We start from the raw sequence: 16,956 nt of genomic DNA, 5'->3' as shown, positions 1-16,956 counted from the left end.
TCGGCGGGAAAGGTGGTCTTTCGTGATTTGGCGACTCATTTACTTACTTTCGCGCTACGACCGAGGAAGACCTAGAAAACGCACGGTAGGGCATCCCACGTCAGGAAGAATATATGCGTGCACCACCCGGGAGGACCCCGAAACCGTGCGGTAGGGTGTGCCACGTCTCGGCACGGAGGAAAAATGTGCGTGTAAAAATATACTGTATCAGACGTAGTACCTATGGTTCGACCTCGGGACCCAGCCAGTCGGTCAAAAACACCCCACTAGCCACACAGCTTCATCATGCAAACATGGCACGGAGGATAGATGTGGTTAGCTCCGTCTCGACCAGCCACAACGTCTCTTGTTCTAGGCGATTCTTCTATTTTCCAAGCATTTTTTAGTTGTAATAACACCACGGCAAGCTAGCGCCGCTCTTCGTGTCTGCCCGTGCAAAGGTTAGACGATGGAGAGAAGAGAGATTGAGATCGCAGACCTGGGACCCACCAGTAAGTGAGACAACGGTCATGCACGTGTTGATGAGGCACTCCCTCTACTCTACTCAACGCAAGTACTGTATAAAATCAAGTTATGGGACAAAGCCAACAACCGTTTGTTTTTTCAGGCTATCGACTTACACTTTGTAGTCCAGGTTGCCAGTTCGAATCTCGTCTTTCAGATTTGTTAGTTTACGTCCAAATTTGATTAATGACAACTGGGACCCCGTGTGTTGTTCCGATATTTCGGTGTAGGATGGTTTTTTTGAACAAACACTTTGCGCGGTTAGACAAGTAACGGCACGAGTTACACGTATTTTGCAAGTTTACGAACAAAAATGACAGCGGCATAGAATATCACATCCACCCCGCGGCTTAGATACTATGGTGATACGAGTTTTTACACCGTTGTAAATGAGATCCAATGGCTTGGGAGTAGTCTTTGTAATTATGACCAATTTCCAAACTCTCCAAAGGTTTTTTTGCAAATAAAACATTCAGGCCTCGTGTGTGCCGCTGCATCTTCGATCCAGCGGCTCCCCGGTGCTCATATTAGGTGCTCCCCGTAGCTTAATTACCCGCTACGGTGATATGAGCATCTAGGTCGTATGATCAGTGATCAGATGGCACATGCGTAGTACTTGTACTTTCTGCGCATTTCCCAAACTCTATCAGCCGTATATTGCAAAAACATTCAAACCTCCTACTGTGGGCCGTTAGATCTCAGTGAACTCGTATCACCATAGAATCTACGGTGCGGGAGCACCTCATACTCTCCCGTGCGAGAAAACATAAGGTGCTATCGCAGCTTGGATGCTACGGTGATACGACCTTGGAGGTCGTTTGATCTGAGATCCAATGGCATCTGAGCAGTCTTTGTGCTTGTAAGCAGTGGACGAACTCTTTTGGGGCTTTTCTGCAAAAAACCATTCGAACCACCGAGGAGGTGTTGGGTCAAAAATCCAACGCCTCCGAAGAGCTTGTATCACCAAAGCATCTAAGGTGTGGTAGCACATGATATTCTTACATAGAGGAGAATATGATGTCCTCCTTCATCTTAGATGCTAAGGTGATACAAGCTTCGAGGTCGTTGGATATGGGATCAAAGGGCATCTAAGTAGTTTTTGTACAAATTGTGTGCAATTCTCAAACTCATCAAGGTTTCCTGCAAAAATATTAAGACACATCATGTGAGCTGCTATATCTCAGATCTACAATCTCCAAGCAACTCGTATCGGCATATAGCATCTAAGGTATGGGGGCACATGATATTCTCCCGGGGAGGAGGGGTGGGGGTGCACAACCAATCGGTGGTTGGCAGGGTGGGGACAAATATAATATAAACAACCCTAAACAGAGCTCCACAATTTTATCTAAGGTCGAGCGGTTGACCCCCGACAATCATAGCTCCGCCTAAACACAACATTTGCATGTACTGTAGTACTAGACTTAATATTCATGTTTCAGTTTCATGTCCATTTTAAATATTGAACTGAGGACCATGGATGTCTTACATTTTACTCCCTTCGTTCCTAAATATTAGTCTTTTTAGAGGCTTCAAATGGACTGCCACATACGGATGTATATAGACATATTTTAGAGTCTAGATTCACTCATTTTGCTCCGTATGTAGTCACTTGTTGAACTCTCTAAAAGACTAATATTTAGGAATAGAAGGAGTATTTTTGAATTCGTGTCATACATGCAAGGTTTGGAAAAATAGATGCACTATTCTTATTGGATTGTTGTTGTGTTCGTGTGTGTGTGTCTCTGTGTGTGTGTGTGTGTGTGTGTGTGTGTGTGGTCATATGCTTGATACATACAAAGTTTTCTCACCTCCATATTGTTCATATTTTAAATTTGAATTTGCATTGGAAAACTTACTAGGGATACCATAAAATGTGAAATCCACATTGAGGTCACTATATCACAAACTCACTCTAATTCAACAACTCATCATAAATCAATTACCACGTTGAGATTAGTATTTGCAAGGAAAATACGGGTATTGTAATACACATAGATTCATTCGGCAATTTAAAAGGTTCCTTTCGTATTCTCGAATGGTAGGACCCAACGGCGTACCAGCCAGACCTTGGCTCGTGTTGATCCTAAAAAAACCGGGCTCGTGTCCTTCGGTGGCGTGCGTGGTACGCACATTAGGCAACCCCAACCAGTCGAGCCTCAGCGTTTCAAGTCAAAATATCTGGCGGCCAGAATTCTAGCCCTAGGAAATTCCCCTCATGTCCCCAGTCCATAATGACTACCGATAAACAACGGAGGGATGCTTTAGTAACTAGACAACGTTACCTACCGTCCCGAGCATGGTTCAATTCCCTCGGTCACCGCTCGTCAAGGTCACCCGTCAACTGCATTGCCTAGTACTACTATTACTACTACACCAGGATGATCACAGGATTGAGCCCGTTTGTTCGTGCCTAGTACTTGGGTTAATATATCAGGCAATGCACTGGTACGGAGGGATTATCCTTTTACTCTGCATATATAACTTGTCTGAAGTCTAACTAAGCAAACAAATGAAGAGCCAAGGTATTTTGGATCAAAGACCTGTCACGTTAAGGCGAACGCTTTCACTATTGAAACCGTGGGCGTTTACGTGCCGCCACGAGTCCGCACTTCTCATCGGCAGGTGCCGTCCGAGCAAGCGTGTGAGTCGACGGGAGGCGTGCGAGCAGACCGCTGTGCATGCTCACCGGGAAGCGAGCCCTTTGACCAGGCTCCGTCGCCCACCGTCGTCCCAACTGCTCCCACTTTTAATGTCGCCGGCGCCGCAGTTTAAATTCAACCCCGCACTACCCGGTATCGCTACAGTCCTCTCTCTTCCTCTCCGATTCTCCTGTCATCTACCTCCAACTAGCCTGACCTAAACGTACGCCATGCCGCATCACGATGGTCTGCCCTTAGTGTTCCAGTTTCCTGAGGAAGACACCCAGCCGGAGTCTCAAGAACATAAGGCGCTTTGGGACGAGCTTGAACTGGCCTTGCGGGAAGACGCCGCGCCTGTCCCCGCTCCTGTTCCGGCTCCCGTCGCCCCGACTGCGCCAGCGCCCATCCCCGTGGCATTGATGGGCTGGGAGCCGCACATTGTCGCCGAGCTTGATCCCATGGGGTTCCACGAGGTCCCAGCCGACTTTCACTTGCTCGTGCACCTGCCAGCGCATGCGCCTGCGCGTGCACGGACGCGCACGCCCGTGCCGGTGCCCGTGCACCTGCCAGCGCATGCGCGTGCGCGTGCACTGACGTGCGCGCCCGTGCCGATGCCCGTGCACCCGAATGTCTCTGCCGCGCCGTTAACAACGCATGTCCCCGCGCGGGTGCCAGTGCCCCCCTCAGCAGCATGGATGGCCGCCGTCGACCGCTTCCTTGCACCAATGCCAGTCGCTTCCTCCCGCCAGTTGACTCGCTCTGAAGTCCAGAACATTTTGGCCTTCCTTGAAGCTAGGCCAACGTCCAGGAGTACGGCAACAACGGCGCAAGACGCCGCCGTCGCCGTCGGTCAGTGGCCCGACAACACACAGAGCACGGCAGAGGAGCCACTTCCCACCGCGAGACGCCCCCGCCGCCGCCGCGTAATCTAAATTTGCCATGAAAAATGTTCGGATTGCCATGCTTAAAATCCGAACGTTTATCATTTCCGTTTATTTTATATCGATCGTCGTATAATTTAAAGTCGGAGTCAGACTGAACGAAATGTATGGTTTGATCGATTGAATGTTCTGCTAGAGTCATATCAAATTAAATATAAAACGTCATCAAGCCACATGTATTCCTTGTCATCCAATGACCTAGACTGGTTCAATGTCGAGAGCTCAACACGTTTAGCGTGCAGTTAATTTCATGCCAAAAATAGTGCTAATCACATGACAACACGCAAATAATATCCTAGTAGTTAATATCCGCATGCACTTAATATACTTCCAAATTAACGTGCATTGCACGTACACACTGACTAGTGCTGCTAGTACGTGAAACTGGTGCCGTGACTTGTGAACGCGTCCAGATATGGTGAACGGCAACATCGCCCGCGAGTTCTTCCTGTTTGCCCGTGCGTCTAAACGCAGAAGGGGAGGAGAGAGAGAGCACACATGGACCCCACCAGTAAGTGAAGGCGAATAGTACTAAAAATAATATTACATGTTATCCATTAATTAGGCTGTGGTAATATAAAAACATTATGTGAACAAAGGGGATACAACAAACATTGCTATTCTACGTATGTTGCCTATTGACGTGCGGCTTGAAGGCCCGGTCGCATGTTCGATCCTCGTCATTTATTTTTTAATTTGTATATGGGTCCAAATTTGTTTCATGACATGTGGGCCCCTCGGTGTGTAGTTTGTAGCACTTTAATTTGTGGGTCGAAATTTGTTACGTTCCAAGTAGACTATCGGTGTGTAGTTTTGTAGCTTATTTATAATAATTAAAGAGAAACAACATAGTTTTTTAATAATACCATGGTGCGACGTTGAAGGCGAGAAAGGACGTGCGAGAGAGCGATGACCGAGCCAGAGGGAAATCAACTAGGGGAGTTGCGTGGGTTGCAACGGTGTTTGGAGTAGTTGTGGGCCGAATGCTACGAATATATAATCTAAACCGACCGGAATAAATGCCTACACAAATTAATCCAAGGTTGGAGTGCCCCTCGCAATGTAAATAGCTCCGGCTTTGCGAGGGATGGAGGTAGCTTCAACGCGTGGAAGATACGGTGTGAGAAAGTGAGGTCAATCGAGAGACATATAGATAGAGAGACAAAGTGAGTGTGGTCCGACATTCATTGAACAAATATATATGCTCTGGAGAGGTATTGTCCGATTGAGATTTTTGGCAAGGGTGAGGGTTGTAAGATAGAGCTTGAGAGATGATCCAGTCACAGACGTGTAGATATATTTTGTGCGTGGGAGGAAGCAAGGTCAACCGATCACATAGGGTCGTCGTGCGATCGAAAGAGTGAGACGGGTTGGAGAGAGTGACCTAGATAGACGATATGCGTGAGAGAGTATACAATGTGAATAGGTCGAATTGGGCTCAAACATGGTGATATATCGTTTTTGTCCGAGAAAGAGCGAGGTCAATCGAGACATACGGAGAGAGAGAGAGAGATTGAGTGAGCGTGGCCCACCATGAGGTCGAAAGAGTGGCGGCGGCTTGGATGGACTGACCTAGATAGACAATCTGCGTGAGAGAGTATAGAGTGTGTCGATCGAGGCCCGAACAGGGAGATATATCATTTGTGTGTGAAAGAAAACGAGGTTAAACGAGACTCAGATAAAGAGAGCGAGATTGAGCGAGTGTGGCCCGCCGTGCGGAAGAAAGAGTGAGACAGTCTCGAGGGAGTGACCTAGATATACAACGTGTGTGCGTGCGCACGAGAGGTTGGGGGGCTAGATAGGCAATGCATGTATTTAGCGCGAGAGGGTGAGAGGGAGAGGGAGGAGAGAGAGAGAGCTCGGCATGGGGTGCAATGGCGGGTGTGTGAGGTAAATACATTTGGTAACAGAGTGGAAAAGGGGGTTGTGTAGTTGAGAGACTTAGAGATCGAAACATGGAGAGAAAGAATGAACGTGTGTTGGAAACCGATAGCTTGCTAAGGTGGTTAGGAGAGGAAGATTGACTGATACAGGAAGTATGTAGTGTTTGTGCGGGGGTGGGCTAAAAACAACATTTGAATGTACATAGTACGAGACTTAATATCGATGTTTCAATTCGGTGTACATTGTAAGATTTGAACCGAGGAGCAGGCATATGGGTAATTATTTTGAATTCGTGCCATACTAAGTTTCGAAAAGTTGACATTGACTCAGTTTGTTGTGCTATTTTGTAGGTCATATGTTTGACTCCACCCAAAAGTTTTCTCACTACCATGGTGTTCATCATATACATATGAATTTGTATTAAAAAAAGTAGCGTGGATACAGTGAAATGCGAAATCCACGTTAGAATTGGAGATCGCTACGTGACACACACTCTAATTCAAATAAATAATTATGTGACACACACTCTAATCCACGTTAGCGTGGGTACCGTTTCGAACTTTTTTCAAATAACTCCTCATTAATTAATTTATAGTACTCCCTCTGTTCACTTTTATAAGACCTTGAAGACATTTCAGACAGTGTGCAAAACAGTTCATTTCAAGTTGTCTGAAACGACTTACAAAAGTGAACGGATGGAGTATCTCGTTTCGAATGACTAATTATTGCAAGGAAAACACGGGCATGGTAATACATACATATTCGTTTGCAAATGAAAGAAGATTCGTTTGCATTCTCAAATGTACGCGCACCAGGCAGACCAGGGTCGTGTCGGGGTGGACGCTGCTTCGGTGCCTTAAAGGCAACTGTCTTTGGGTCACTGACATGTGGGCCAGCCACTTGTTGGGCCCACATGTCATGGACACAAAGGCAGGTGCCTTAAGGCACCGAAGCATAGTCCTGTCGGGGTGGTCGCGTGTGTCGGACGGACGCGTAGCACCCAGCCACCCACCCCCCTCCCCCCAAAAAAAGGACGACGACAATATAAGTTCGCGCTTCCACGTTTCGGATTGAAATATCTGGCGGCCCCAATTCCAGCCCTGCAAAATCTCTCTTCTCCACCGTCCCCTTCCGCGCCCAGATTGCTCAAATCCCTAATTCGCCGCCAACCCTCGAATCGCCCCTCGTCTCGTCTCTTTCCCCACCGATCCCCACCTCTGTGCCGGACGATGACGACGAAGACGACGGTCGCGCTTCACCACCGCACCGGAGCTACCTCATCTACGCCCTCGTCCACCGCACCGGGTGGTCCACCGACAACATCGGCCGCCGCAACCGACGTGCCTCACAGACACCGAGTTCCACCGCATCAGGTGCGCTTCACCGACGCAGTCTCCCAGCTCACCGGGGCTACTTCACCGAGCACATCGTCGCACCTCCGCCCCCGAGGCCGTTGGGGCTTCACCACACTACAAGAAATATGTCAACTTATGACCTTGACTATTGGTCACTGAAAGGTCATTGTTTTTCATTTGAGACCTTTTTGTGACAAAAACAGAAGGTCAAAAGCTGGCAGTCGTAAACTGAAATTAACGACCTTCTCTGTGAGAAAGTCGTAGACGTTTACGACCAAAATATGCCTACTGTTTTGTTTTGGTCACTAGCAGCCTCCCCAGGCCACGTAGGCATCCGACGTGGCAATCCGATGTGGCACAAGAATCAGCCCGATCCAATTCGATTTTGTACATGGGCCTAGCCCAACAATTCAGCCTTTTTATATATTTTTCTATCAATTTTTGATCGGCTTCATGGGCCAAGCCCAACATTGCAACCTTTTTTATTGTTGGGTTGTGGCCTTTTTGTCTAAACGAATTTAGTTTTCTTTTTTTCCCAAAAGAAGGGTGCACTAGTCAGATAGGTCCCAGTTGTCAGGTTCTGGTAACTGGGTCCCATTTGTCATTTTCTGGTAAGTGGGTCCCATCTATCAGGCTCATATTCTTCATATTTGAACCAATATTCAAATGGGCAGACAAAAAGCACACATAATACTTCAAATAAGAGCAACCAGATCCTTACAAGTGTAATACAGTGGCAATCACAGTAATGACTACAAGTGTAATACAATACTTTACAAGCTTTACAAGCAATCACAAACTGGCACCTGCTCCCATCATGAACATGCCAAACTCACAACATGCCAAACTCGTTGGACTACCATAGTGATATGAACAACATGCCAAACTAGCTAGACAACCGTAGTTAGGGCTGGGAACAAATAGAACGGCCTTCAAGAAAACAGACAACATGCCTTCCTCGGTCGCCCTGTTACATGAATCAGTAGAGAAGAATCAAAAAAACTGGCGCAAATATATTATGAACAGACCATTCAAGAAAACTATAGTTATTTAGAATGATAACACAAATTGAGCTAGTACCATGCTTTTTGTTCTCCAGCTAGTTAAAATGAGATACTCGTTCATACAAGAAAGGTGACTCGTGAAAATAGAGCATTCTACTCATAGCTCGCAGAGTATCAATATTCTGTTCTTATAAGCTTATTCTTATGCCTGAAGCAAGTAAGGAAATCTGACCAAATAAGCAACACCTCCATAAACTGATCGTGACTAAATGGAGCAGAGGAAGGAAAGGAGCTCACCATGGCTGTTTTTGTAGCCGATGCCAAACAACACAGCCGCCACCACCGTTGCATGGAAGCAGCAGAAAAGAGGAGCCTGGCATGACGAACCCCTTGTACCGAATCAAATCATGCTGCTCCAGAAGGACAAGAGAAATAAGAAGATAATCTTGAGGTCAAATCAAAAATCAGAAAAATAAATCATGGACTCAAGCACATTCATACATATACTTAAGTAGTTAAACAGAATCATAGAATGCCATCACATAATCCAGAAAATTTGAACACATATATATGCATGCTTGTCAAAGTTTCATTCCATAGAATTAAAGTGCTTCCGATAGTAACCAAATTGTTTAAATACTCCGCCATCCAGTACCACACAAGAAGCAAATCCTAAAACAAAAATACAGTTCCGAACAAAGCGACACACTATAAGAACTTAACCAACAGGTTTGAAGAATGGATGACATTAAGTACACGAAAAAGAGCAGGAGAATGAATTCTGATAGAATGTTGCATCTTCCAAATGAATATGATTTGCTTTTGGAGCTAGCTAGCACTTGGAAGAGTCTGAAATCAGCCGAGATTAAGAATCTATAATGCAAAAACCATAACCATTGAAGATTGAAAGAATCCATGAAGTGAGTTCACTCTCTTTATAGATATTTTGACTGTTTTGAGTAAACACACATATTAAAGTAAGCGACCATACCCTTTATATATGCTGGCCCAAACACTACCCTTGAGTAACATCTCAATTAAGCACAAGTAACAAAGTATAGGAGATGGATGAACCAGAGCAGTGGTTTAGGATAATGCCCTCAAACTTGTATGCATCAAGTATTTAGAAACAAAACAATGTCACGTTTATGGAAATAGAGGTAGTAAAAAGAAATATGAGCATAAGGTTTTTAATAAGTAGACTCAAAGGACATGACATCACAGAGAAGATAAAAGCACAAGATGACTGCAGTGACTAGGCTACAAGTTAATACAGTTGATACAAGTTAATACAAGCCTGATGTACTACTCTGGGTAAGAAGAAGCAGGTACTTTAGTAGTTTTAGCACACTAATAGATGTGTTAAAATGGAAGCATCGCTGCTTGGTTATATTAATAAATAATCCAAGTGTTGCAACACCCAACAAGATTTGCATGAACAGGTAAAACCTAGCAAGTACTTGTACTGGGATGCTGTCCATCCAACAGAGACAACAGGACAGTAGTACACAAAAACATAACCATGTATTCAGGCTAAGCAAATCTTGACAGCAAACAACGACAACTTCAACTCAATAACTTGGTGAGCATGGAGTAATATAAAAAATATGGCATCATAATAATTTCAGTTGTAGCTGTCCAAATGAAGCAAGCAATAAGCCAATAACAAAAAGGAAACATCGACAATTTACAACACTAACCCAATAAAATGAATTCCTACTTCTAGTTTAGTTCAAAAAAGAAAAAGAACAACAGACACTTCCAGTTTGTATAATCTGAAATTGAACACTGAAATTTAAGAATGAAAAGATGATTGAACACTGAAAGAGGTTAGCAAGTTGCTTGTTGGTTTCACCACAAGTACCAGGAGTATTTTTAAACCTACGCAAGTCATTTTTAAACCTATGCAAGTACCAGGAGTATTTCACTCCTTTCCAGTGCAAGTACTCAAAATTTGTTTGAGTAGCAAATCTAGGAGTACTGGAGAACTCCAAGTTAAATGTACTCAAAGCAACCACCAAAATCTCTCAATACCGGTCACAACAAGTAATCAGAATACAACAGCAACAAGTACCAGGAATAAATCACATAAGTAACTAGAAAAGAGAAAGAAAATGTAGAAGTGGCAGCGTGGCATGAATGGTGTCCTGAGTTACTGCTGCATCGGCCGTAACAGAGGCCGAGGAACTCGCTGTGATGGGTTGCAGCATCTGTGCTGATGCAGTCTCAGCCACAGGCTCCTCCTCACACCTGAATTTAAACACGCAGGTTGGTCAGAAGAACTACAGCAGTTTGGCTTTTGGAGATGACGAATAACTCAAATTACCCTTGATATCTGTTTCAAAGAGAATTAACCTTCTAGTATGGCCATGTTAATAGATAAAATTAACCTTTTCCCTTCTACTTTCTATGAAAAAGGTAAGAGACCAGAATTCTACATGCAGCTTCTGTAGACATAAATCCAAGAGAAATACATCTATGTACAAGAATCACCCCAAATATGAACAGAACAATTCGGTATCGCCTAGACGAGGAATTGAAAATGCATGAGCTGATGCTATTGTATGATACAAGTATATACTCCCATAAAAGAAGTGTTGTTTAAGTACACTCTCTTCTCTTTATTCTGTCTATTAAGTATATACTCCCATAATTGATAAAAGAAGTATATACTCCCATAAAAGACTTCCAGCTGCCTTTCAGTGCCTACGTACAGTGCTTTGCAGTCAGGTTTAGGACTTGCACAGTGAAAACAAAACTATCTCCTTGCTATACTTGTTATGTTAAACCATTGAAATCAATCTGGTGTGACACAGGTGGGTTATGCTATCCACGACACGAGCACTGCACTTGTTAATATCGACTACAGTAACGAACGACTGTTCAATGCTACGATTCAACGACGGAGTAAACTCAAATGAGCGTGGAAGAAGAGCTCACCTTGTTGAAGGCGAGGATCTGGTCGTTGCTCTTCTTCACGGATTCTCTTGCAGATGGAGTTCCCTTCTTCCAGTGGAAGAAGTGGTATGTAATCTGAAATGAAGATTCAATTAGGAAAGCAATGTCAATAGAGAAATGATTTCTAGATAGTATGTTGCATGCTATAATCTTATGAGAAAAATAGCAATAATTTGTACTTCCAGAATTGAGGTTGGGCCAACTAGAACTGCAGTATTTACTGCCAGAAAGATTTCATGAATTTTGCCACTACATTATTATATTTAAAGTAGCAACAGAATTATTAAATGCAGGCTATTTATTTGGCTATTATGAAACAGTAAACCTTCAAACTAGAATACACTTTATTAGTTTGCGGGATTGGCGAAGCAAGCAATCTCTTGCAGATGTATACTCTTTGGCTTGGCATCATCGTCAATCCTAAGCAACTCACAAGTGTTAACTACAGAAAGTATCTAGAATATGAATCGCGGGGCGGACGCACAAACAACCGGAAGAAACCAAATCCAGCTAGTTAGAACAGCTGATTTCCTGACAGGCCGACCTGCCAGCGTAGATTAAGGACTGCTGCCTGCCAAAGTAAATAATTAAGCGTCTCGCTATGTTCAATCAATTTGGTAGCCTGCATACCCAACTGTCACTCTCCGTGCGCTGATCACCATGACTACTACAATACAGGTTTGCCAGCCCTTACAAGCTTGACTTGGTTAATAATTCCTCGCCATTTGCAGGCGGAAGGATTGACGATCGAGGAAAGGGGCTGGTTCAGTCAGTACTACTGTATGACGGATTCCTGACTGGATGTATGGACAGAAATGGGGGCGCCGCAGCATGATTAATTCAGTACGTGACCTACGTCGACCCATCTGAATGGTAATCTCGAATCTCATGATCGAAAAGTCACCTCGAAATTTCTATGTTATAGACAGAAGACAGACCACGGAAAGACGGCCTTCAGATCCACGGGAGTCGAGGACGTGTGAGGGAGGGAGGGAGAGAGGGGAGGGGGGAGGCGGGTACCGCGAAGTGGCCGAGGTTGACGAGCGTCCAGGCCATGCCGGGGGTGCAGCCGAAGATGGAGAGGATGAGGAGCCAGGAGACGAAGAGGATGAAGATGTAGGTGGTCCAGACCCCCAGGTACATGAACCACTCGGTGTTCTTGTTCAGATCCGGCGGGGGCACCGCCTGCACATACAGCTTCGCCATCGATCCCCTCGCCCTACCGGCGCGCGCGTGCTGTGGGGCGGTGGCTCCTCCCGTCCGGCTCGGCGTCGCGGGAGCCGAGGGGTAGGGCGACACAGAGGAGCCAAGGGGCAGAGGAAGGTGAGGATTTGGGGCCCCTCTCGATCTGGAACCGGAAGCTGCTGCTCGCTTCGATTTGGGGCCTCCCTCCCTCCCTCGCGTGCGGTATGGAGATAGGGCAAGGGGAGAGGGGTGGCGGCGGCGAGGTCGCCGGTGACGGAGCATGGCGGCGGCTGTGGGTAGGGTTTGGGTGGAGCAGAGAGTGCTGTGGGCATGGCGGATCTGACGGCGGCTGGGAGGGAGAGGAGAGGAGAGGTCGTGGGGTGGGGGAGGAATGGATAGGTTAGGTCACGGTTGGACGTGGGGTCGTGGGGTGGCTGCGCATCCGGCTCGGGTTGGTTGGATGTACGGGTGGATGGTTGGATGTACGCCATGTCATCAATCCATGCCTTAGCTGATTCCACCAATCAGAATTAAAGTTGTATAAAAAAATGTTGTTTTTCTTATAGTTTTTATCCTCTTTTTCAGGGCAAATATTCAACATATTAACCACTTATATTTTGTTAAAATGAATCAATATAGTGCATATGTGTGTATCTTGAGATGACAAACAATGTTGATTTGGGGGTTTTCATTTTCTTTTCACGAAAAATTCATTTTTCATTTTTCGAGTGCCCAAAATGAGTTTTTTGTGAAGGACCTACCATATATTTGTTGTAAAATTGTAACAAATGATTTTTCTAAAATACTAGGCCATATTTAATATACAATTGACCAAATGGCCGGGTTTCAAAAGTTTCTATCCACCTCTCGTGAAAAAGACAAATTTCTGTCAATTTAGTTGAAAGTGGGTTAAATTTGAACTGCGGCTGCCTCATAGTTTGCTATTTATTTTTCCGAAAAATCATTTCTAGGTACATAAGTATCTTTTTAATCAGAGAAACACCAAAAAAATTCCAAGATTCAACCGCTAGCTAGGAACGGTCATGCCCGCCGTTTTGACCGCATTTTGAAATGAGCATAAAAAATTCAAAAAAAACAAAAATTTGGAAAACCTTCGCATTCTGTCATTATATGTGGCCAAGTTACCAGAAAAAATAATGAACTTGTAATACGGCAATTAGTTTTAAAAAGTGTTCTCAGAAACGAGCTATCATGTGTGGAGATCAATGCCTTTCAAGCCAGATGATCAATCTTATGGCCACATTCATGACATAGTTTGTCCAAATGATCTCATATTATGCACAAGGGTGCATCTTGGAATTCCAAACAATGTTGCCTAAGGGAGTTTTCATTTTCTTTGCATGGAAAATTCATTTTCCATTTTCCGAGTGCGCAAAATGATTTTTTTTTGTGAATGACCTACCATATATTTGTTGCAAAATTGGACCAAATAAATTTTCTAAAATACCAGGCCATATTTAATGCACAATTGACCAAATGGTTGGGTTTCAAAAGCTTTTATCCACCTCTCGGTGAAAAACACAAATGGTTGAGTTTTTTTGTGAAGGACCTACCATATATTTGTTGTAAAATTGTAACAAATGGTTTTTCTAAAATCCTAGGCCATATTTAATATACAATTGACCAAATGGCTGGGTTTCAAAAGTTTTTATCCACCTCTCGTGAAAAAGACAAATTTCTGTCAATTTAGTTGGAAGCGGGTCAAATTTGAACGGTAGCTACCTCATAGTTTGCTCTTTATTTTTTCCAAAAATCATTTCTAGGTACATAAGTACCTATTTAATCAGAGAAACATCAAAAGTTTTCCAATATTCAACCACTAGCTAGGAACTGTCAAGCCCGTCGTTTTGACCGCATTTTGAAACGGGCATAAAAAATTTAAAAAACAAAAAATTGGAAAACCTTCGCATTGTGTCATTATATGTGGCCAAGTTTTCAGGAAAAATAATAAACTTGTAATACAACAATTATTTTTAGAAAGTGTTCTCAGAAACGAGCTATCATGCGTGAAGATTCATGGCTTTCAAGCCAAATTATCAATCTTATGGCCACATTCATGGCATAGTTTATTCAAATGATCTCATATTGTGCACAATGGTGCATCTTGGAATTCCAAACAATGTTTCCTAAGGGAGTTTTCATTTTCTTTGCACGGAAAATTCATTTTCCATTTTTCGAGTGCCCTAAAAGGGGTTTTTTTGTGAAGGACCTACCATATATTTGTATCAAAATTGGACCTAATCAATTTTCTAAAATACTAGGACATATTTAATGCACAATTGACCAAGTGGTTGGGTGTAAAAAGTTTTGATCCACCTCTCGTGAAAAAGACAAATTTCCGCCGATATAGTAGGAAGTGGGTAAAATTTCAACTGCGGCTGCCTCGTAGTTTGCTCATTATTTTTTTCAAAAATCATTTCTAGGTACATAAGTATCTATTTAATCAGAGAAACACCAAAAAAAACCAAGATTCAACCACTAGCTAGGAACGGTCATTCCCGCCGTTTTGACCGCATTTTGAAACGGGCATAAAAAATTCAAAAAAAATCAAAAAAATGGAAAACCTTCGCATTGTGTCATCATATGTGACCAAGTTTCCAGGAAAAATAATAAACTTGTAATACGGAAATTATTTTTTAAAAGTGTTCTCAAAAATGAGCTATCATGCGTGAAGATTCATGGCTTTCAAGCCAAATGATCAATCTTATGGCCACATTCATGGCATAGTTTGTTCAAATGATCTCATATTGTGCACAAGGGTGCATCTTGGAATTCCAAACAATGTTGCCTAAGGGAGTTGTCATTTTCTTTGCACGGAAAATTCATTTTCCATTTTCTGAGTCCTTGAAATGAGTTTTTTTTGTGAAGGACCTACCATATATTTGTTGCAAAATTGGACCAAATCAAATTTCTAAAATACTAGGCCATATTTAATGCACAATTGACAAAATGGTTGGGTGTCAAAAGTTTTGATCCACCTCTGGTGAAAAAGACAAATTCCCGCCGATTCAGCAGGAAGCGGGTCAAATTTGAACTGCAGCTGCCTCATAGTTTGCTATTTTTTTTCCAAAAGTCATTTTTAGTTACATAAGTACCTATTTAATAATAAATACATGGTTTGGTGGCGATGCGTCGAGGTTTGGACGATGGCCGAGGGCCCCAACTCTAGAGCGCGTAAGCTCGCATGCCCGTCGCGTGACCGTGGCGTTGACATGTGTTCTGGGTGGCCTAGGCATGTCTAGTGAGTTGGGCACTCCCCAGGTAGGTGCTAGGAAGAAAATCACAAAATAAGATTCTCACAAGGAGATCGATCGATGCTCAAACATGAATAAGCAGCCAAGTGTTTGATTAGCGGTATGGGAAATGCACATGGCTAATGGGCATGAGTTTTGGCTGAGGATGATCAGTTACTAAGAAGACCGTCTTCACAAATTTTCAGCTCAAAAGGAGGAGCCTAGGTGGTACTTGCTTTGCAAAGTACCACACTGGACATAAATACAAATGTTGAAGCTGGGCTCAAAATAATGAATGGATTGAGCTGGCATTTGGTGGAGGATGGTTATTTGGGCATAGGAAAGCACTGTAGAAAATGGATACCATTTGGACATGCCAAAGTGGTACTTCCTTCACAAAGTGTTTTTCTGAACAGAATAGGAAAATGAATATTTTTGAATTATTTTTGAACTAGGCAAGGAAAGTTTTTTACATATTTGACGAAGATATGACCCAAAGAATTTATGAGATTTTTTGGGAATTTTGGGTATGACAGAAATATAGGTTGCTTCACAACCTAGGGCAAAAACTGCCACATGGACATGACACATAGGAAAAACTGATGAGGTGGCGCCTAGTCATAGCAACCCACCACAATTTACAAGGTTATGACCATCTATATTGGTCATGATCAGCTAGAAATAAGGCAGCGGACCTGTGCTATCTGCTTTATGACCATTTCGTGTAAGGAAATTACGACCTTTCTGACCAAAATGGTCGTTATAGTTTAGGGTTTTGAGCCCCCCGAACAGCTTTTGACCAATTGGTCTGAAATGGTAATAGATCTATGACCAATTCTTCCAGGGTCACTGACAGAAGGTCACTAGTTGACATATTTCTTGTAGTGCCAACGGTCTCGTCCACCGCATCGTAGCGCTCCGCTGCCACTCAAGATCTGCATCCGTGCGCAGCCAGCCAACGCCAGCGCATCACCCTCAACGGCTCTGAAGTGACCCGCACTCTAGCTAGGCGAGCATGCCCAAACGCCGGCCCGAACTAGGTATCCACACATCACTCCCTTGTGCACTGTTCCGACGATGTTTGGATATCCTTTCACTGCTCTCTTAGCTTACATGCCTATGCAACTCTGACTTTAACTCTTATTTCTTCTGGAGATATCATCTGAAACAAGCAAATCCATTTTTTAGCGAAGCATGACGGCGCTACGGGATCTGGTACACATCCTGCA

The 16,956-nt window shown here is 43.8% G+C and overlaps 1 protein-coding gene across 1 annotated transcript; it reads right to left on the bottom strand.

Annotated features, from left to right (window-relative positions):
* Positions 1 to 7,987: 7,987 nt before the first annotated feature.
* On the bottom strand, positions 7,988 to 12,880 carry LOC123143765 (uncharacterized). The gene is made up of 4 exons (XM_044562746.1): positions 12,309 to 12,880; positions 11,271 to 11,363; positions 8,628 to 10,580; positions 7,988 to 8,293 (listed from the first exon to the last, which is right to left on the bottom strand). Exons 1-3 carry the CDS (start codon positions 12,753 to 12,755, stop codon positions 10,575 to 10,577), a joined length of 546 nt encoding a protein of 181 aa, XP_044418681.1. The 5' UTR covers positions 12,756 to 12,880; the 3' UTR covers positions 7,988 to 8,293; positions 8,628 to 10,574.
* Positions 12,881 to 16,956: the final 4,076 nt, after the last annotated feature.

Source organism: Triticum aestivum, chromosome 6D, assembly GCF_018294505.1.
Source record: "Triticum aestivum cultivar Chinese Spring chromosome 6D, IWGSC CS RefSeq v2.1, whole genome shotgun sequence".
Taxonomy (NCBI): domain Eukaryota; kingdom Viridiplantae; phylum Streptophyta; class Magnoliopsida; order Poales; family Poaceae; genus Triticum; species Triticum aestivum.
This window is presented reverse-complemented; position numbering and strand designations above follow the sequence as displayed.